The sequence below is a fragment of the Tribolium castaneum genome, chromosome 7, assembly GCF_031307605.1.
Source record: "Tribolium castaneum strain GA2 chromosome 7, icTriCast1.1, whole genome shotgun sequence".
Taxonomy (NCBI): domain Eukaryota; kingdom Metazoa; phylum Arthropoda; class Insecta; order Coleoptera; family Tenebrionidae; genus Tribolium; species Tribolium castaneum.
Genome location: NC_087400.1, coordinates 17,657,433 through 17,679,580, shown reverse-complemented (window position 1 = coordinate 17,679,580; position 22,148 = coordinate 17,657,433). Strand labels below are relative to the sequence as shown.

General features: G+C 39.5%; 2 protein-coding genes and 1 non-coding gene across 3 annotated transcripts; all 3 read left to right on the top strand.

Moving 5' to 3' along the window:
- The first annotated feature begins 46 nt into the window (after positions 1-46).
- On the top strand, positions 47-4,761 carry LOC107398742 (retrovirus-related Pol polyprotein from transposon 297). The gene is made up of 2 exons (XM_015983927.2): positions 47-3,055; positions 3,887-4,761. Exon 1 carries the CDS (start codon positions 185-187, stop codon positions 2,981-2,983), a length of 2,799 nt encoding a protein of 932 aa, XP_015839413.2. The 5' UTR covers positions 47-184; the 3' UTR covers positions 2,984-3,055; positions 3,887-4,761.
- A 2,089-nt stretch (positions 4,762-6,850) lies between these two features.
- Positions 6,851-6,921, top strand: Mir3883 (microRNA mir-3883). Its single transcript, NR_038739.1, has one exon. It is a non-coding gene; the product is annotated as a microRNA mir-3883 (primary transcript).
- Positions 6,922-9,563: 2,642 nt separating this feature from the next.
- Positions 9,564-17,764, top strand: LOC135266736 (uncharacterized). Its single transcript, XM_064357976.1, has 2 exons — positions 9,564-9,796; positions 15,012-17,764. The coding sequence occupies exons 1-2, from the start codon at positions 9,759-9,761 to the stop codon at positions 17,173-17,175; spliced, it is 2,202 nt and encodes a 733-aa protein (XP_064214046.1). The 5' UTR covers positions 9,564-9,758; the 3' UTR covers positions 17,176-17,764.
- Positions 17,765-22,148: the final 4,384 nt, after the last annotated feature.

The window sequence follows — 22,148 nt, the reverse complement described above, 5'->3', positions numbered from 1 at the left end:
GCGTCAAAATTTAGTAAAGTTGCTGAAATCTTATTCAGACATTTTTTATTTTGATTCTGACAACCTAACATTTACAAATGCAGTGAAACACAAAATTAATTTGAAGGACGAGACTCCCATACACACTAAAACATATCGTTACCCCCACATTCACAAAACGGAGGTACAAAATCAAATATCCAAAATGCTAAAACAAGGCATAATCCGACCTTCTGATTCGCCATGGTCCTCTCCAATTTGGATAGTACCCAAAAAATTAGACGCTTCCGGGCAACGCAAATGGAGAATAGTCATCGACTATCGAAAACTTAACGAACAAACAGTCGAAGATCGTTACCCCTTACCAAATATCAATGACATACTCGATAAGCTGGGTCGTAGTCAATACTTTAGCACAATCGATCTTGCTTCCGGTTTCCACCAGATAGAAGTAGACCCAAACGATGTCCAAAAAACTGCATTTACGGTAGAAAATGGGCATTACGAATTCGTCAGAATGCCCTTCGGCTTGAAAAACGCCCCATCAACATTCCAACGTGTGATGGACAATGTATTACGCGGTATCGTAAATAACTGTTGCATCGTGTATTTAGACGACATAATTGTTTTCTCGACATCTTTGCAAGAACATATTCAAAAATTAACAGCTGTTTTTGACCGACTACGCAAATTTAACTTTAAGATACAATTGGATAAAAGCGAATTTTTAAAAAAAGAAGTAAATTATTTAGGACACGTCATTACCCCGGAAGGTATAAAACCAAATCCAGACAAAATTAAAGCTATTTTAGACTATAGTATTCCAACAACACCGAAACAACTCAAAGGTTTTCTTGGTTTAATTGGATACTACCGAAAATTCATTAAAAATTTCGCAAAAATTACAAAACCATTAACTATTCGACTAAAGAAAGACCATAAAATTGACCCAAATGAAACTGATTACAAAAATTGTTTTGAATTTTGCAAAAACCTTTTAACCAATGATCCTATCTTACAATACCCAGATTTTGACAAACAATTTATTTTGACGACTGATGCAAGTAATTACGCCATTGGTGCTGTTCTCTCACAAGGAACCATCGGTAGCGATTTACCTGTCGCATTCGCCTCGCGAACCCTGAACGAACATGAAATTAACTACTCCACAATCGAAAAGGAGCTGCTTGCCATTGTTTGGGCAACCAAATATTTTCGCCCTTATTTGTATGGACGAAAATTTAAAATAGTCACCGATCATCAACCACTAAAATGGCTTTTTTCGCTTAAAGAGCCTAACTCTAAATTAGTCAGATGGCGTTTACGTCTTGAAGAATTTGATTACGAAATCCACTATAAAAAAGGAACATTAAATAGTAACGCCGACGCTTTATCGCGACCTCCAAATTTAAACATGGCTACAACCCCAGACAATTCTGAACCAGAAACAGATTATTCGGATAAACCAATATTCGAATATATAAAAAAATTTAATCAAGAACTCATTAATAAAGAAGATGACATAAGTTCTACCCGCGTAGAACCCGATAAAGATTTGGAACAAACTATCGATGAAAGCGACGATAACATTACAATTCATACTAACAAAGAAAACCCCGTCTGTTTAATACCTATTTCTGAAGACCCGTTAAATTTTGGCAAAAATCAAATTCAATTCATTTCCGTTACAAACAATCCTTCAGATCCGGTAGTAATCAAATTATTTGAAAATTCAAAACAAAGAATAACAGTCCAAATTTCACGCAATGATTCGAAAAATAATATCCTAAACTTTATAAAAAATTATGTTATACCCCAAGTATCATATGCATGTCACTTCGCATCGGACGAACTTTATGAAATAACCGGAAACATTTTAAGAGAACATTTCAATGAATCAATATTATTTAAAAGGCACCTTAAAATTTTAGAAGACGTCGAATCCCCCGAAGAACAAATTGCTATAATTCAAAACTATCATTACGGTAAATCTAATCATCGTGGCATTAATGAAACCCTACAGAAAATTTCATCCCGTTACTATTGGCCTAACATGCAAAAAGCTATTCAAAATTTTATCAATAAATGTGAAATATGTAAAGCTGTAAAATACGACCGCAAACCATTGAAGCTAAAATTCAATTTGACTCCGACACCAACCAAACCATTCGAGATTGTTCATATAGACGTATTAAAATACCAATCCCACAAATTTTTAACAATCATTGATGCTTTCAGTAAATATGCTCAAGTATATCTACTCGAAAACATGCAAGCAATAGAAATAATGAAAAAATTACTGATTTTCTTTAGTCATCATTCTGTCCCCAGTTTGATTATAACTGATAATGGATCAGAATTCGATAACGGTGTTGTAACAGAATTTTTCCGACTTCACAAAATTGATGTCCATTTCTGTAGCCCTCATCACCCAGCAAGTAATGGACTTATAGAGCGTTTCCATTCAACATTTTTAGAACATCTAAATTTACTCAACAATCGTCCTGAATTTTCTAAAGACCCAATCTCAACAAAAATTTTATATGCCACAATTGCCTATAATAATTCCATCCACAGTACCACAAAACTAACCCCTTTCAATGTTTTGAATTTGAACAATGAACAAGAAATTGGAGATATTAATTTAGAATATGTAATTTTAAACAACCATTTACAGTCTCATAAAGAAAAACTGCAAATCATTTTTAAAGAAATTAACAAACGACTAACAGAAAACAAAGAAAAATTAATAACCAAATTAAATGAAAATAGGGAAAACATACCAACTAAATTACCTGACACAGTCTTCGTAAAAAGTAATTTTAGATCAAAAGTTCGAAACCGATATAAGAAAGAAGAAATTTTAGAGACAAATCGTGACCGTAAAACGATAAAACCTAAAATCAATAAATCAAAAACCGGCAGAAAATTTAATAAACTCCATATGGATAATGTTAAACGACCAACTAAACAAGAAAATTCCATTGCAGGTACATCTTCGTAACCTGGCTAATGGTTACCGTTTCGTCAGACCGAAACATTACAAATAACCCTGGCATCCTTCCCATAAATTTAGGTAAAGCAAGGCTTCAATCTTCTTCCCATCACATGACCCACTATTTTGATATTTCCGGTCTTTTAACAGAATATAATAAATTGCAAACCTACTTAGAAATCGTGAAAAACTCAACGGCTAATGAAACTGAAACTCAAAAAGAAATTCAAAATTATTTAAAAATTATTCATTATAACATTAATCTTGTAGACGAAAAACTTTACCCATTTTTCCAAAATAAACGAGCAAAAAGAGGATTAGTTAACATATTAGGATCAATCATAAAAACTATTACAGGAAATATGGACTCCGAAGATAATGAAAGAATAACTAGTGTCATTAACACAATAAAACAAAATCAAAATAACATCGCACATCAACTGACTAATCAATATTCAATTAATCAAGAAATAATTAATAAATTCGAAAAAACTATAAAGGATATCGAACATAACGAGAGAGCATTGTACTCGTTAACATCAAAATTCCAAAACGTCACAAGAAATCAAATAAACACTTTATTTATCAAAGACACCTTGAACCAGCTTAGTCATTTATTCAATGTAATTTTGAATATTGCTCAAGATATTGAAAATTCATTGGCATTTTGTAAATTACAAACTGTTCACCCAAGCATAATAACAAATGAAGAACTTTTCAAAGAACTTTTGAAAATCGAATCTATTTATAAAAATCATTTACCATTTTCTGTAAAATCTGAAAACATTCAAAATTATAAAAGAATTTTGTCAACCAAATGTGTCATTAAAGAATTCGAAATAATTTATTTTCTTTCTTTTCCTTTGTACGAAACACGTGAATTAGAATTATTTTACTTAATACCTCTTCCAGACCAGAAATTTCAAACAATCATACCATCTGCAAAATATGTTTTAAAAGGCGAGTCCTATTTGTGGCCGTTAACAGACATCTGTGACAAAATCCAAAAGGAATACTTCTGTAAAAATGAATTAAGGACCTATGTTAATATTTCTTGTCAAATGGAAATCTTATTTAAAAACACGTTCGAAAAATGTCTTCCAATCCAGCTCAACAGGCTCCAAACTCTCGAATTCGTTCCCGAAATTAATCAGTATCTAGGCATTTTTCCGGTACCAGTTTCCATCAAAAACTTCTTGCTCCAATGTTTTGGCACAACACCAAATCCAAGGTGTCTTTCTCTTCGAAAATCAACTAAACTGCCAAAAATACGTCAATGATCAACTTCTGATTTTTAATGACACAACTGAAGGAAAACCCATAATCCTAGAAGACTTCAGACTTCCCGCAAGAAATAATGTGAAGATTCCCAAGCTAACCTTGAGGACCCTTCAAGTTACAAGTTTAACTAACAACCTGCCTCGACTTCAGATGTACCCCTACGAAGATAGCAAAAATATTTGGCACCTAACCGGAACTGCTATATTGTATTTTGTATTTCTAGCCTTAGCCATCTGGTTTATGATGCAGAAGATAGCATTTCGGCGAAGAAACCAAACGGAAGAAGCCCCTGAGCCAGTAGAACTACCCCGCGATGCCAAATTTTAGTTCTTCTCCGGAGTTTCGGGCTAAGAGGGGAGGAATTATATGTGCAAAATATCCCCTTAGTGCTTAATGCTTAGTAAACATTTTTTATATTATAAATATATGCTAAATTGTAGAGGGGAGACACTCTATGTCTCACCGCGCTTGTAATTACTTGAAATAAAATTTTTAAAAAAGCCAACTGCTTATTCAGAAACATAATTTCTACGATTTACATACTTTGTTGAGAAACTCCTGATGGCCCAGGTTGTGGCTCAGTATTATCCGTTGTGCCAGCCCACGACGATCCAGGTTGTGGCGCAATATTATCACCTGTAAAATGTTCCTAATTATTTTGTGGCCCTATGACGTTATCAATAAAGAATACTATTTTGAATAAACGACATAAAAATGACGGCTAAACTTTACATACTTTGTAAAACAACCTTTGTCATTTCCAATGGAGTGCTGTCAGCCCAAGCAAATGGCTCGAGTGGCGGCTCAATAACATCGCCTGTAAAATGTTCATAATTATTTATGACTCTATGATGGTAATCATATTTAAATTAACAACATTTTTATGAAGAATACTTAGTATAAATCGTACAAAAAACTACTAGTATTTACATACATTGCAAAAGAACCTCAGTCATTTGCTCCTTTTGTGATGGTGTCGTTTCCAGCCAGGATGGTCCGGGTTGTGGTTCAAGAAGTAGGGACATTTGCGCCTTTTTTTTTATTTTTTTTTTTTATTTTTATAGCGGTGGGGGAAAAAAACTCCTACAGGAGCTCCCGGCTTGGATGTCGTAAGCCGGGGAGTGTGGGGTTGGGTCATGCAATGCATCCCGACCCACTAAAAAAACCCACCCACCGCTCTTCCTCACTCCACTCCGGGACCGCCGTAGAGCATTTCTTCAAAGTGGAGGGGGCATTCTCGTCAATATTTAGTGTCCGCCTTTCTAAGTTTGTCTTAGCGGTTCTCGGTCGCGTTCCGCTTCCTCTTTTTTTCTCATGGTACTCTTTATCATCTCACCTACAGCCTTCCAGTTTTCCTCACTGGAAAGGATTTGCTCTTGAAAGTTTTCCACTGTAAGTATTTCTCCTATTTGGTTAGTCATTATTTGTCTATCCTCCTTCCATTTCTCACAGTAAAAAATTGTATGTTTAGCGTCGTGTTTGCTCTCACCGCAGAACCAACACGCGGGTCTATTTTCTTTTTGGATTTTGTTTAGGTACGAACCAAAACAACCATGGCCTGTCAATACCTGAGACCACCAAAAATCGATCTCGCCATGTTCTCTCGTGACCCATTTGTCGATATTAGGGATAAGTCTCTTGGTCCATTGGGCCGTTGACTTATTAGCTTCCCACTTTTTTGCCACTGTTCTAGGGTTTGTCTTCTTGCCTCGCTCATATTAATTTTTGTATTTTTCCTTCTTATCCGTTCGTGGATTAACAGTTTAATTGGCGGGATACCCGCAATAACTAATGCCGCCTCCGGAGAAGTGGTCCTATATCCACTAATTATCTTTAATGCGGTCTTTCTTTGAACTGCAGTAAGTTTAATGACATTTTTGTTAATTTCTAAGGCTTGTTTCCAGGCATCAACTCCGTACAGTAACACACGTGTGATTACCGAGGCTAATATTTTCCGCTTGCTATAGCGGGGGCCTCTTATGTTTGGCATTAATCTGGCCACTGCCGCCCCTATACCCTCTGCTTTTTTGCTTGTTTTTATTACGTGAGTACTGCAAGTCATGTCCGTGTCAATGTGGATACCTAAGTACTTTATACTTGGTCCAGGTGTGACTTCGTGGTCTCCTATTTTAAATCGAATGTTTTTTTTGGGTCTTCTTCTCCCTATCAAGAGGACGGCTTCTGTTTTTTGGTCTGCCAATTTTAGGTTCTGGTCGTTTATCCATGTTCTTACTTTTCCTAGTGCCTTGTTTGTAGTGTCCATTAACTGCTCCTCTGTCCTCCCTAGGGTAAGAACCGCTAGGTCGTCAGCGAAGGCTATCATTTTTACCCCGACTGGCATTTCTATCTCCAGCACCGCATCATACATGATGTTCCACAGGATAGGGCCGAGCACCGAACTCTGCGGAATACCGCATGTCATTTGGATACATTTTCCGTTATCTGTTTTGACCCATCGGTCCTGCAGATAGGCCTGAACTATCTCTACTAGGTAGGGGTCAAAACCTTTCCTCACCATTGCCTCCACGATTTTATTCCACCTTGCTGTGTTGAACGCGTTTTCTATGTCGAGAGCCACCAGAGCGCAGTAGTCTTTTCTCCCATAAGAACCCTCGTTAGCGAGTTTGGCGAAGCTCCAAACCTCTTTAACAGCATCTTTGGTGGATTTTCCGGTCCTGAAACCGTACTGGAAGTCCGATATTAATCTATTTTCTTCTGCATGTTTCTGTATTCTATCTCGTATTAGAATTTCAAAAAGTTTCCCCATACAACTTGTCAAGCAAATGGGTCTAAACTTCCGTTCTTCGCCTTTGTTGTTACTTTTTGGGATGAGTACCAGTTTAGATGTTTTCCATGCCTTGGGAAATTCCCTATCTTTTATCAGTTTATTCATGACCGCTAGGATGATTTCGGGTATCGCTTCAACCGCCGCTATTACTACTTCTGGCAGTATGCCATCATCTCCTGGGGCCTTTCCGGTATTTAATTTTCCTGCAGCTGCATGGATTTCTTCTAATGTGAAGCTTTGCTCCTGTGTACTATTGTTTTTCGTCCACTTTATCTCGGGCACTACTGGGAACAATTTTTTCAAAGCAGTGGTGGTCTCCTCCGTAATGGCAACCAGGTCCTTTTTAAGTTTCCCGACGACTATTTTATAACCTAGTCCCCATATGTCTCTCTCAATATCATTTACCAGTTTGTCCCACGCCATGCCTTTCGCCTTTTGTATCTCTTTCTTTAGTTTTTTTCTAGTTTCCTTATATTTTACTCTACTCTCCTCAGTGCTTCTGGTCCTGTTTTTGTTAGCTCTATTCATTGCTCTCCTTGCGGCTATGCAGTTTTTTCTGGCTTCCGCAATGTCACTGTTCCACCAGTGTACTTGTTGAAACTTGTTGTTGCTCTTAATCTGTTTAAGCTCTCGGTTGCATGCGTCCTCGATAATTGAAGTAACCATTCTCCAGTTATCGGTGCTATTTCCTGATAGCTTTTGAATTAGTATCTTTTGTAGAGCTTCTTTTTTATCAAACTTCCATTTCCATTTTCTTGTTGTGGCTATTCTGTGGGTTTCTTTTTTTAACTCCTCTGGATTATCGGAGTTGGATATTTCAAATGATATGTTATAATGGTCACTCAGGTTTTCCTCCTTTTTTGTGACCTCCCAATTACTGACATAATTTGCAGCCTCCAGGTTTGTGAGGGTGATATCTAAGTGCGATCTTTGGCCCCTCTTTTCAAACGTTGGCTCATTTCCAATGTTTTGAACAATTAGGTCGTTCGAGGATATCCATTCCACATGTGTGATTTCCCGTTGAAGTCACCACAGATTAAAATGGGTCGATTTCTAATTAACCTAATGCTATTTGTTATTCTTTCTAGGACCTTTTCACATGTTTTGACGGACACATTTGGAAAAATATAACAACCATAAACTACACACACACACCTATATCACACACCACAAAGTTTGTATCACATCTTTTTTTGACTAGTTTCAATTCTTTATCACAGATCTGAATTGCAATATCACAACTTTTATCACAGCAGAACTTTCCTTTTTTTACCATCTTTTTATTTGGCTCGCAGATCACAGCTGCTGCATTACTATGGCTTTTGGTTGTTGCCTCGAACAAATCCATTGCTGCTTTGTTTCGATTTAGATTTGTTTGTAGAAATCTTAGAGCCTTTGGTTTTCTATTCTCGTCGTTATTCCTGTCTGCCATATTTATTTTAATCTTGCGGCCACCGTCCTCCGCCGCTTATCTTCCACTGCACTCCGGTATGCGGGACAGTTTGGGGAGTCTGATCTATGACCTTTCTGGTTGCAAATTATGCAGAAGGGGTCATTTCTACAGCTATTCGCTTGATGTCCATCCTGGCCACATCGGAAGCATGCCCCCGCTGGCATTTTGGTCTCTCGGGCACACCTACTTGAGGTGTGGCCGTATCCTTGGCAGTTGTAGCACCTAGTTGGCACCAGGTTTTCGTTGACCCGGCACATATTCCATCCTATGCGTATTCTTTTTTTGTCCAGTATTTTTGCAGCATCTGCTGCTGGGAGGACCGCTATAGCTGTTAATGCTCTGCCTGGTACTGACTTTTTCAACCCATTGATGTCGATGAAATCCACTATCTTATTGTCACCGTACAGTGCTTTACTGATTGCCGCTTTAATTTCCTCGGCGTTAACCTCATGATCGAGATCCTTAATTAGTATCGCAGTTGTGTCTCTGTAGATTTCGGCCTCAACTGTATCCACTTGTTTTAAGATGGCTTCACACAAGGCCTTATTTTCACTGCCTTTAGCTGGTGCTAGTCTTATGGCAATCTTGCCGTTTCTGGTGGATGTCAGTGTTCTCACTTGTGCCTCGAACTTTGTAATGTTGATTTTTGATTTTAATTCCCTTATTAATTCTTCCGGTTGGGTTTTTTTATCTTTCCCTCCAACAATGATTGTCTCATATTTTTTATTTTTAGGAAACTGCCACTGTTTGCCTGTTATTGGCATTGCAGTATTTGGAGAGCTTGTTGTTTTAACTCATTGTGGCCGAACTTGTTTTTGCACCTCCAATAACTTTAGCCGCAAAGGATGCCGGACTATAGAGGTCCACTCTAATTCCAGCTCGACCTGTGATGCATTCTAGCATCCTAAGTTGTACCCCTATACCTACGCCTTCTATTATGGGCATAGATACTTTTGATCGGTTCAGGCGTTCCATTTCATTGATCAGTACACTATATTTCTACCAGATTTGTTTTTCTAGATCAGTTGATTCGTTATTTTTATATACCATTTTAAATATATTGTCACCAACGGGAAGTTGAGCTTCCTCTTAGGTCGAACACCCTAGCGAGGTTGCAAGCTATTGCTGATATCGGAATTTGCGAATTCCGATGAGCAATAGCTAAGTCAGCCTTCCGGTGGTTCGAACTACGGGGTCGCCGTAGAGAAACGTAGAATTCATTCATTCGTTGATAGTCAGTGGAAAGTGACAAAGGGTGACATATGGTCGGTGCCATGAAGAGCTTTATAGCGACTAGAATGTAAGTAAATCTTTACATCACATTAGTGTTAGTTTGGTAGTTAAATATAGACTCTTATGAAAGAAAGCTTCCGTTTTGATTATTGTCCCCTGTCCACCCCGTCACACACGTGACATTATGGTGGAGGCGCCCCAAGATTTCGGAATTTTAAAATGAAGTTCGTATTAGTATGAAAGATTTATAATTGAAAAATTACCGTGACGTGGAATTCGCCGACGGCACGATCGGTGGATAGGAGGCAATATGTTCGCGTAAAAGTTAGGGGTCAGCGAAAATAGGAGTCAATGCCCAAGGGCGAAGAAAGGGAACCGCCACTGACAAGAAGACGGGCAAAGGAGCACGAGTACGCGCAATTTAAACCGCCATTTCGCAGTACCGAAATTTTTGGACAGCAATCGGTACCCCCAACCGGAAGCGTAGAGATAGTGGTGCAAGCGGGAGGTTCATGGAAAACAGTAAGGGAACTGGAGACGATTCTTGAAAGAAGGAAAGACAGAGAGCACGACGAGTCGGCAGGAGAAGAGGACGAAAACGAGGAAAGCGTTAAGGGCACCGAGGAAACAAAAGAGAAACAAGAGACGAAGAACGAAGAAAACGAAGTAATGGCCGACACGACCATCCGCCAGGCTCTGGCTACGGCCAAAACCCCGGCAACGCCAAAATTTTTGTCGCCACCTTCCTTCAATCCAGCCACGGTGGATCCAAATACCTTCATACAAACATACAATAGGGTAGCACTGGCGAACGCTTGGGACGACAACTTAAAAATTGCGTACCTTCCGATTTTCCTAGAAAAAGCGGCGTCGGTTTGGTACAATGAGTACACAGGAGAAGCACAAAACGCTACAAAAACGTGGAGGCAATTAGTGGCAGACTTCCTAGAGGAATTCGGACGAGGAAATTCCACGAAAAACGCAAGAATGAGGTTTGAAAGCCGCAAACAGGGAGTGAATGAAGATATAAAATCCTATTATTTCGAGTTATTGTCGCTTCAACAGGAATATGACCCTCAAATGTCGGATGCGACATTCAGGATGTTTTTCGAGGAGGGTTTGCTGCCACAGTTAGCGGAAACATTTTTGATGTTTAGCGACCCAGAGATGAGTAAGAGAGACATCAAAAATCTTGTCTTCAAAATTAGCGAAGTGAAGAAAAAATCGCTGATCAACAACATTTCAGCGGACAGTGCGTTCGTAACAATGAACGACAGAACGCACCGTCAGCAAACGGAAGCGAACAGGTCACGGACCAGCCACGAGGAAAACCGGAAATGGGAAAATCGGCGACAACAATTCCCAAATACTAGGACCAAGGACGGGAGACCCATCTGTTTTTCTTGTGGTAAACCGGGACATTACGCATCGGTTTGCAGAAATCAAGAAAGAAAGAACTTCGAGAGGAACCCGGCTCCCCAGACGAAAAAATGCTTCATTTGCGGAAAACCTGGACATTTTGCGGCCGTCTGCCGGAACAGGAATAAGAACGAAGGTAGGAGCGACGGAAAAAATTATGCGGGAAAAGAGTAAGGACGGCGTCCGACGTGCGTCCGGATGTCGTCCAAGTCGACAGCATTTTCACAACCGGGACGCCGACAAATATATTATTAATAACGGGGTATCATAGAGGTAAGAACGTAGACGTCATAATAGACACGGGGTGTAGTAATAATCTTGTAAGTAGAGAGTTAGTAGAGAATAAGTTATCAGATAAGAATAGATTATTTTTAAGGACGGTAGGGAACCACAAAATTCCCACCTTAGGTAAGACAAATTTTGAACTACATTTAGGTAATAGGAAATTCGAATTCGAGGCAATCGTAGTTGATAAATTGCCAAGTCCGGTAATCTTAGGAGATGCATTTTTAAAGCGCGAAGAGGTCATCATAAACTACGGGGAAAAAATGATCCATTTCCCGAGAGCAGGAGTGAAGATAAGAACGAAGTCGGAAAATAGGTCAAAGAGTGACGACACAAACACTACCGTACTACAAACGGAGACGAAAAACGCTGACGACATCAAGAAAATCAAAGTGATGACACAGACAGATGTTATTCTCAGACCTGGACGCCCGGTAAGAATTAAATTAGGGACAAGTGTCAAACAGGAAGACGGAAAAGATGGCGAATTCATAAAAAATGAACGATTTTTGGTACCTAGGGGACTGCTGATTGGTTTATTAGAAAAAACCAATAACAATCAACTTGAAACAGTACTCACTTCAAGAGCAAACAACTGCATTCGTGTTTATAAGGGAACAACACTGGGATGGTTACAGGAGGAGGCGGGCGATCTACTTGGCGAAAAATTTTTCTTGTACACGTCGATAAAGAAACACAGCGTGAAACCTGATGACCACAACATAAACAGCTGTTTACCGGAGTCAGATAAAAAGAAAATAAACAAACTATTACAGGAATTCTCGGACATTTTTGCGAACTCAACGTCAGAGTTGGGTAAAACAAATTTAGTAGAACACGAAATAGATGTACAAGGAGCCAAACCCATTAAGTGTAAGCCATACAGGGTATCACACATAGAACGCGAAATTATTAACGACCAAATTAACGAAATGTTGGAAAACAAAATAATCGAGCCGAGCACGAGTCCGTGGGGATTTCCAGTGGTACTGACGAAAAAAAAAGACGGAAAAATGAGGTTTTGCGTCGACTATCGGAAGTTAAATGAAGTGACGAAGAAATGCAACTATCCCATTCCCAACATAGACGACGTAATGACCTACATCGGGCACGACAGTCAATACTACTCAACCCTGGACTTAACAAGCGGATATTGGCAGGTAGCCGTCAAAGAAGAGTGTAAAGAGTACACAGCATTTATCGCTCAGGGTCAAGGTCAGTATCAATTTAACGTCATGCCATTCGGTCTTTGTTGCGCACCAGGAACTTTCCAAGCTCTTATGGACAAACTTTTTTCGGATATGAAGTGGAAGGACATCCTAATCTATTTAGATGACATCATCATTTTTTCGAGGACCGTTGAGGAACACATCGAAAAATTAAAAAGGGTATTTCAGAGGCTTCGAAAAGCAGGACTGACGTTAAAACCAAGTAAGTGCCATTATCTGAAAAAGGAAATCGAAATACTAGGGTTTAAAGTGAACGCTGAGGGCATCAGCGTGGATCAGAATAAAATAAACGGCATTGCAAATATGCCGACGCCAAAATCAGTCAAGGAGGTTCAACGATTTTTAGGAATGTGCAACTACTACCGCAAATTTATTAAGAATTTCTCAGCCATTGCTCGCCCACTACATGAAGTAACAAAAAGAAAACTGAAATTCGAATGGAGTAAGGAACAGGAACAGGCGTTCAACATGCTAAAGGAGAAAATGACGACAACACCAGTTCTTCGAAGATTTGACCCGAACAAGGATTGCGAGTTAAGAGTGGACGCCAGTCTGCAGGGGCTCGGAGCAGTTTTATTACAGGTGGGAGAAGACCAACAAAGCCACCCTATCGCTTTTGTTAGCCGCAGCCTAACAAAGAACGAGAGGAACTTGGGAATTACAGAATTAGAATGTTTGGGGTGCGTGTGGGCTCTATCATACCTAAGACATTTAGTACACGGTAGACACGTAAAAATTGTCACAGATCATAGCGCAATTCGCTGGTTAAAATCAATCAAAGATCCAACTGGAAAACTAGCAAGATGGGCCATAAAATTATCAGAATTTCAGTACACCGTGGTTCATCGAAGCGGGTCAAAACACAAGGATGCTGATTGCTTGTCAAGGAATCCGGTAGCCGAAGGGAACGAAGCCGATGAGGTCGATTGCGAAGAAATCCCAACTTACCTCGTAGAACCAGACGAGTTGAGACAACTTCAGCTAGAGGACGATGAACTAAAGGAATTAATAACCGCAGTGGAAAACGACAATGACACAAATATCCCAATAGGGACAAGAAGAAGGGCAAAAAATTTTTCTCTTATAGATGGGGTGCTATATAAGAAAAACACTCGCGAAGTCGGAAGAGATCACCTACTCGCAATTCCAAAATCTTTAATAGGGGAAATCTTATATAACCACCACAGTGATCCACTAAGCGGACATTTAGGGACAACTAAAACATTGGAAAAAATTCGAGAAAGGTACTTCTGGACTGGACAACAAAAAGATGTGGAAAAATTTGTTAGGGGATGTCCGGATTGCCAGTCTCGAAAAGGTGAAGATTTCAAAAAAGGAGCAGGATTGCTACAACCAATTCCTGTGGGGACAATTTGGTCAATGCTTTCGGTAGATCTCTTAGGACCATTTCCCAAATCGCAGTCAGGAAATACAATGGTAATTGTCTGCACAGAATATGTTTCCAGATATGCAATTGCAGGAGCCATCAAGGACGGTTCAGCAAAGAGCGTCTCAAGATTCATATTCGAAAATGTAATTACCATTTATGGAGCACCGCGTTGTTTTTTGAGTGACAGGGGAACAGTGTTTCGGAGCCAAATGGTAACCGAATTATTGAAATTAATGGGCGTGGCGAAGGACTTATACACAACAGCGTACAGACCACAAACAAACGGACTCGTTGAAAAATACAACAAAACATTAGCGGGTATGTTAGCCATTTTTACCGGGACTGACCAGCGAGATTGGGACGAATACGTAAAACCCACAACGTTCGGGTACAATACAAGCGTGCAGGCAACTACGGGGTACCCACCCTATTTAGTATTGTTCGGAAGACTTCCCACATTGCCGACGGAGGCAAATTTATTGGCAATGCAAGTGGAGAACAAGGACATCATTGAAATTCGGGAAAAACTGCTCGCAATTCAAGCGCAAGCGGCGGCAAATATCACCAAACGGCAAGGATACGACAAGGACCGGTACGACTCCTTTCATCGACATGTGGACTTTTCAGTGGGAGAACAAGTAAAGATGTTCGTACCAAGGCGAAAAATAGGAAAAAGTCCCAAATTGATGTGCCGATGGTTTGGGCCGTACACAGTGGTGAAAAAAGTTAGTGATGTCAACTACGAATTGGAGCTTGGTACGAAAAAGAAGCCAAAACGCGAAGTTGTTCACGTCAGTCGGATTTTGAAATATCACGACCCATGGACTTCTCCGACTCAGGGCCCGTGAAAAAAAATCTGTGTAATTAATAGTGTGTAAGATAGGTTAAGAAACTAATTAAGGGATAAGGGTAGTTTTAGGAAAATTATGAAATAAAAATTAAAATGTATCTTCTTGCAGATTTTTTATTCTTCCCATGACCATGTCTCTAGCAGAGGAAGTCGAAATCAGTACAGGGGTGTACTGGAAAAAGTTACCAGGGACAATTAATTATGAAGCCACCATTCCCCTCACCTATTCGACGAGCTGGAGGTCAAACATGAAGACAGAAAGTGAAATTAACCCGATCAACTATTGTAGCAGAGGAGAAGGAAAAGTCGGATGTAAAATAATCGATGAGATGGGGAGACTTTCGACCATCTATGAGAGGGAACGTTCAATGTTGGGACAAATGGTGGACAGTCAGGTTAAAGCGGGCCACCAAACAAACAGAAGATTTCAAAGGGCGCTGGACTTCATAGCAAGTTCATTCGAATGGTGTTGCGGGTTTGCGACACAACAAAAATTTAATAAGTTGGCAATGACAGAAGGCGAATTAGCACAACACGTGGAAGAAATCCAACGAGGATTAAGCGAAACCTTGAAAAACATAGGTAAGGAGTCACACGAATTTGCAGCGTACCAAAAAGAAGCAGCGACCGCTTTTGAAAAGGTGGAGAAAAGGATGCACATAATCGAAAAACTGGCAATGGACATGACAAACAACAACAATATTCACATGGAGGAGGATGAAAAATTAATCACAGCGGCGGTCTACAACACCTATCTAAATTTAAAAAGGACCTTGAACAACTTAAGGACGATGGAAGAAAACGAAATTGCGACCGCCTGTAAACAACACTTGATACCTCAGACCATCTTACCACCAGCAATTTTGAGAAAAGACCTACAGAAATTAGCCCTACACATCCAGCAACACGATCAGGAACTGGCCATTCCTATGAGTAACATCTGGATGTTATACACGCTACCGATAAGTGATTGCACGCTGACTGGAGGAAACATAACCATACAGGCACGAATCCCAATTAGAAGAAAAGGTTACACCTGGACTCTGTATGAGTTAATCAGTGTACCTTTCGCCTGGTACAACCACACTTGCAGGATTCAACATGAGAGCACATATGTCGCAATTTCGAACGGGAAGAAAACAGAGACGAGAACAATCTCCGGTGTGAGCCTGCACCACTGTCGACCTTTTGAAAATAAATTGTGTTTCCTACCGAGGTTTTTGGCCGATTCGATTCATGGGCCGACGTGCGTAAGAAAATTAATCTCAGGGGGGTCAATCGAAGAATTAGGAAGCCATTGTCCTATGACATGCTACAGATCACAAGCACTGACTATCACAGAGATCGAAGACGAAATATTTATCATGACTCATATTGACGAAAAAGCCAGTATTCGCTGTGACGCACATGAAACCACAATCGGACCTACAAGCGACAAAATTCAACCGGGAGCAAGAAAAATTCACGTGCCCTGTCATTGTACACTTATTTCAAGGGAAGAAGTCTTAATTGAAAAAAGATACCCATGCATAGAGCAGGAAGTGAAGGAAGTATCCGTAGTCCACGTGATACCGGCAATATGGTCCTCGCTTGGTTCACTAGTATTAGGTGAATTTAGACAGAAGGACCAATTAAGATTTACGAACGTAAGCCAATGTCTCAACTTGAACTGGACTCTCACCGTTCCCCATCTCAATCTGACATCAACAGCAAATCGAGTGGAAGAGATAAGAGAACAGCTGAATAATCATAACATCGACCATGAGTTCAGCGCCACATACGCTTTGCACGGTGATACGATTTTACTGATTTGGAACACGGTCCTGTCAGTGTTCGTGGCATACTTGGTGTTAAAAAGGAATCCAGGAGGGATAATAATCGCTCCTACTCCAGGAGTGCACGCTTGGGGTGAGGAGAGCCAATTGGGACACCAAGTGGTTCTCGTGCTCATGCACATAGCATTATTAACCTTTCTTATTTATGTATTAGCAAAAATTATTAAGTTGTGCTGCAGGAAAAGAAATTCAAAAGAAGCAAACTCTCGGCAAGGGTCAAAAATTCGAGAAGAAGAAGGCAGCGCGAGTTCGGAGGAAAATGAAGTACTTTCTCCAAGGCCAAGAGTGAACCACAGGGAAAAGAGTCGGTCGGAGGGACGACTCGAACTGGATGAAGCAAGCCTGCTGTCTTTGGCAAGAGGTCAAAAGACCAGAGTGACTTTGGAGCCACTCCCAACTAGGAGTGAAGTAATGATTCACAACGTAAGTGAAATCTAAAGAGAAAAAAAAAAACAAACACAAAATTAAGGGAGTCATGGGACATAGAGAAAGACAAACAAAAGGGGGAATAGATTTTATAAGGGTACCTAGCTAGTATTATGGGGTTACAAAAAAAAAGGGAAGAAATTTTTGGAAAAAAAAAGCGAGAAATAGTTCATGGTCGGACTGTTGATAATAATATCTGGGTCACAGTCACGGCTAAGGATGAAAGAAGATACCTGACAAGGTCGAACTAACTCGACTTAGTTCGGACTTGTCAGCAAAATAGTAATAATATGTAGTATCTAGGTCAAGAATCATGTAATGTAGTAGAGTCAGTGACTCTGATAGATGTAAATAGGTTAAGGATTGTTTGTAATTGTTGTTTTTTTTTTCTTCTGCCCAACGCCCACGAGAAGAACCTCACAAACCAAAGACAGAGCGGTCGGACAGGGAGAGCTGAAGGAGAGGCAGGTAGCCGTAGAACCGGGGGGATAGGAGAAAACGTCAGTCAAAAACTCAAAATAACATGAAGTGGAGGACTTCCTAAACCAAGCTACAAGCTGGAAGTCCCGACTCTGTGACGTATTGCCGTCGTACCCATTGGGAACAAACAAAGGCGTAGAAACAGTTACTGACTGTAACCTGAAAGGGTCGACACCGTAGAGGACGAGCCCCAAGTCATCATCAGGTCGTTCGAGAAGTACGCCCCAAAGAGATGGACCACCCACCACACATGAGGAACCCTGGTTCACCTACGCCGATCTGAAAGCCTTCCTGGTCCATTCTGGGAAGAAAGAAGACCCCTTCCAAAACATCAGGTGGCATAAGGGATGTTTCTTGAGAAGTGAGGATAACGTGGTTGTGGGTTGTTGGCAGAACTTAGAATTGTAACTGTTAGGTTAGAATAGGAAATAAATTGTCGAGACGACAATCTTGAAGGGCCGGGCATATGTCACCAACGGGAAGTTGAGCTTCCTCTTAGGTCGAACACCCTAGCGAGGTTGCAAGCTATTGCTGATATCGGAATTTGCGAATTCCGATGAGCAATAGCTAAGTCAGCCTTCCGGTGGTTCGAACTACGGGGTCGCCGTAGAGAAACGTAGAATTCATTCATTCGTTGATAGTCAGTGGAAAGTGACAAAGGGTGACATATGGTCGGTGCCATGAAGAGCTTTATAGCGACTAGAATGTAAGTAAATCTTTACATCACATTAGTGTTAGTTTGGTAGTTAAATATAGACTCTTATGAAAGAAAGCTTCCGTTTTGATTATTGTCCCCTGTCCACCCCGTCACACACGTGACATTATACTTCTCTCTTATGTCATTTCCGCCAATTTTCCTTGGGATTGCTGTTGTCAACACCATGTGCGGGGCTCTATTTGTATTCCAGTCCTTAACAGCTAGCTCTTTCAGCTCTGGATATCTGTCTCCGTATAGTTTGTGGATACCTCATCATCATTTACAAACAACGCCAGGTCGCCACTTTTGGCTTGTAATGGGTTGCCTACAGCTTGCCTGACGCGAACAAAAACGTCATCTCTCCACTTTTTCTTAGATATTGTTAAGAAACTGTCATAGTCTTTGGTTTTCACGATTTGAGCTTTGTCAACTTCTTCTTTCATTTTTTTCTTACAGTTGCTGCAAACTGGGCTGTTATCATTATATTTTTGTGTTTCTCCTTGTTCTTCCTTCCGCTGTCGTTTAGTACCATTATGTAGTATGTCTACAACGTCGTTTGTTAAAAACCTAGACATAAGGCTTTTAATACTGTCTATCCTTTCCTTTAGAATTAGACTTCCTTGCTCTCTCTCAACCAAATCTCCTAGGACTAAGATTTCCCCTCCTAGGTCGTGTATGTCTTCGACGATTTTATTTCTGAACAGAAAGTCGTTCAGAGTAACTTGCTCCTGGTCGTTTCCATCGCTGTCAGACTGTCTCCTTCTTTTTTGAGGGATCGATTTGTGTTTTTTCTCGTCCCATTTCAGGTCTAGCACGCTTATATTCATACTTTCGGGACATTTGCGCCTGGGACACTTGCTCCTTTTTACCTGAAGTGGGTCAGATGCGCCCGACCAGGGATCACACCTGTTATCTACTTGTGAACCTGGATCTGGTGGGTCACTTGCGCTCGTTTATATACTCGGTACTTATGTAAAAGCTGAACAAAAAAAATGAATATTGACAGACTTTTGAATACTTTTTATGTATTTGTCTAGAACTGAGTTAAACTGTAATAATTTTCTACAGCATTTACTTACCAAATTGATTCATTCAAAAGATTGTTCTTTTACGGAAAACTGACTTGTACTAAACGCTAATTGAATTAGTATTACATTATTCTTTAAGGCGGCCCCTAAGAACTGTCAAAACGATCAAAAAACGTGTGTTCTTACTTTTATACATATCTCAGAAAATAGACAACGGAGCAGTACTAAATAAAAAGCAAAATGATTAGAAATCAATTTCCCACAAATCTACACATTTTCCATTTAGTATTGAATCCGTGTATTTTTTGGTCTGCTGATCTGGTAAAGTTTTGACTTGGGTGCCAAACGCAAGATCTGCACAGATCGGAAAAAAATACACCCACTATTCACGCACATCATTTGCATGCAAAAATTGATACCCGATACTAGCAATAGCAAGGAAAAAACCTTTAAAAAAATTTCTCTGAGAAAAAGATTTTTGAAGTATTACCCCTTTAAAAATTTTGTTTGAAGTGCCAGTTGGAGGTGGTACAATGGTTTCTGGTTGAAAATTGTTGAACTCATGGTTTTTTGATCATTTTGACAGTTCTCAGGGATCCCATTAAACATTGTTGGGCATTAGTAGATTTGTCAAAGAATTCAAAAATTAAAATTTTAAATTTTTCATGTTTTTTTAGTAAAAAAATTACTGTAATTAGCCGCAGCCCACCTCTCGTAGTAATTAAATACTTGTTAGGAACTGGTAAATTCGGAAATACTTCTTTCTGCAATTGACTCCGTAATGGCGCTTTAAAGAAATGTTTTTACATTACATATTGCCGGACCACCTTTGTCCACCTTTAAAGCAACTAGAGAGTTGAATTAATTGTTACAAAATTTGATAAAAAAAGAATTCAAAATTCTGTCAATATCTATCTTTCTTCTTCAGCTTTTACATAAGTACTGAACATATGGGGGTGCAAGTGACCCACCAGACTCTCAATAACAGTTAGGTAATAGGCTTGATTCCGGATCGGGCGCATCTGACCCACTTCAGGTAAAAAGGCGCAAGTGTCCCGGGCGCAAGTGTCCTGACACCCGCCAAACGAGGGCTATTCACCCGCTTGACTCATTGACGAAACCTCCATAAAAAATTTTTAGGATTCGGGAACCTATGTAGAGGCCTTGGCCGATTCCCACAGTCGGGCACGACACATTTACGGCGTATGTCTTCCATGGGAAATGCCCACAATGACATTGAAAACTAAAACAAATGTGTAAAAGAACAAAAAGCAGAAAAAAATATTGCAGCGCCTGTATATGAAATTTATATAAAGCGCTTTGTCACTGTAATTATCGTAAATAGACAATTAATTAAACATTACATTGCTCTTAAAATTTGTGTTAGAAAGAGATAATAATCGTAGGCAGCTGACAAGGCGCGCCTTAGAGTTTTTGCCTGTTCCTGCAATAAAGTGCCGACAAAGCAAACCTCTTTTATCTGTCCCCGCAATAAAGTGCCAAATGTGTCCTGTATGTATTACGTGACCGACCATAAAGATTTTACTGATTTTTTCCTTAAGACATTAAAACAAAAATTTGTACTCCAAGAATTAGCGCTGATATTTTACTAATGAGATTATGTTCAATAGGCTCATCTAATGACTTACTGGCACCTGTGTGCGTCGGCACACTTGTCACGCAGAAGCCCTGACAGTGTTTAAATCCAAAAATTGGAAAGTTCAGGTGTTAATTAGTCATTTAATTTGAAGTCTTCAGATAAAATAAAAAAAATTAACTTGAAAAAACGTTTAAAGAATGATGAAAATTTTATCGTGTGTTATGCTAATAAACTGATAAGTGATAAGTAATGTTTACCTGATTACTAAAAACAAGAGAGAAAAACCAAATATGGTTTTTCTTCTTTGTAGAAGATCTAGGTATAACTAACTGAATGCATAAATTCAAATTATATGTGCAAAATATCCCCTTAGTGCTTAATGCTTAGTAAACATTTTTTATATTATAAATATATGCTAAATTGTAGAGGGGAGACACTCTATGTCTCACCGCGCTTGTAATTACTTGAAATAAAATTTTTAAAAAAGCCAACTGCTTATTCAGAAACATAATTGGCGCAGTCAGTAGGATAGGCGAAACGTCTTGTGCCCAAAAAAGTGAACCTCCAAAAATCTAAGTTGTGGACTTTCACCGAAAAATTGTGAACCCAACAAGTGCGTGAGGACTTTCACCTAGTGGCCGCTGGACCTGGACAACTCCACGGACTTCCAATCAAAAGACGGTGCGTTTCAACGCTTTGACGCCTATCGAAAAAACCTGAAGACAACGTTGGCAGATGGAGTACAGTTGGTGAGTCGTAGATGTCATTTTGCAACAAATTCGGACTCGAAAAATTGCACCAATCTTATCAAATTCGGGCGAAAACCGAAAAATTAATTGTTTGAAATTTTTGAGTATTAAGAAAAATAAAAATTAAAAATGCCAGAAAATCAACAATTATTTAAATTTGAATATTTACAGATTTTACCGGAATTTACCGGAAATCAAGCTTTATTAAGCGAGTTCATTGCTACAAGTGAACAGTTAATTAATAAGTTTTACAATGTACAAGATGCAAATGACTTTCAAAATACCTTATTAATAAAATCGATAAAAAATAAAATAAAAGGTGAAGCTGCTGCTCACATAGCTTCGTATCAAATTAAAAACTGGAACGACCTCAAAACTGCGTTATTAGCAACATACGCGGACAAACGTGACTTACAGACGTTAACCATCGA

Bases quoted from the DNA above. Each gene is read 5' to 3' on its own strand.
- LOC135266736 (XM_064357976.1), top strand. From the start codon at position 9,759: ATGGTCGGTGCCATGAAGAGCTTTATAGCGACTAGAAT. The intron at 9,797-15,011 runs GTAAGTAAATCT...ATCTTCTTGCAG, and splicing joins AGCTTTATAGCGACTAGAAT to ATTTTTTATTCTTCCCATGA.
- LOC107398742 (XM_015983927.2), top strand. From the start codon at position 185: ATGCTAAAACAAGGCATAATCCGACCTTCTGATTCGCCATGGTCCTCT.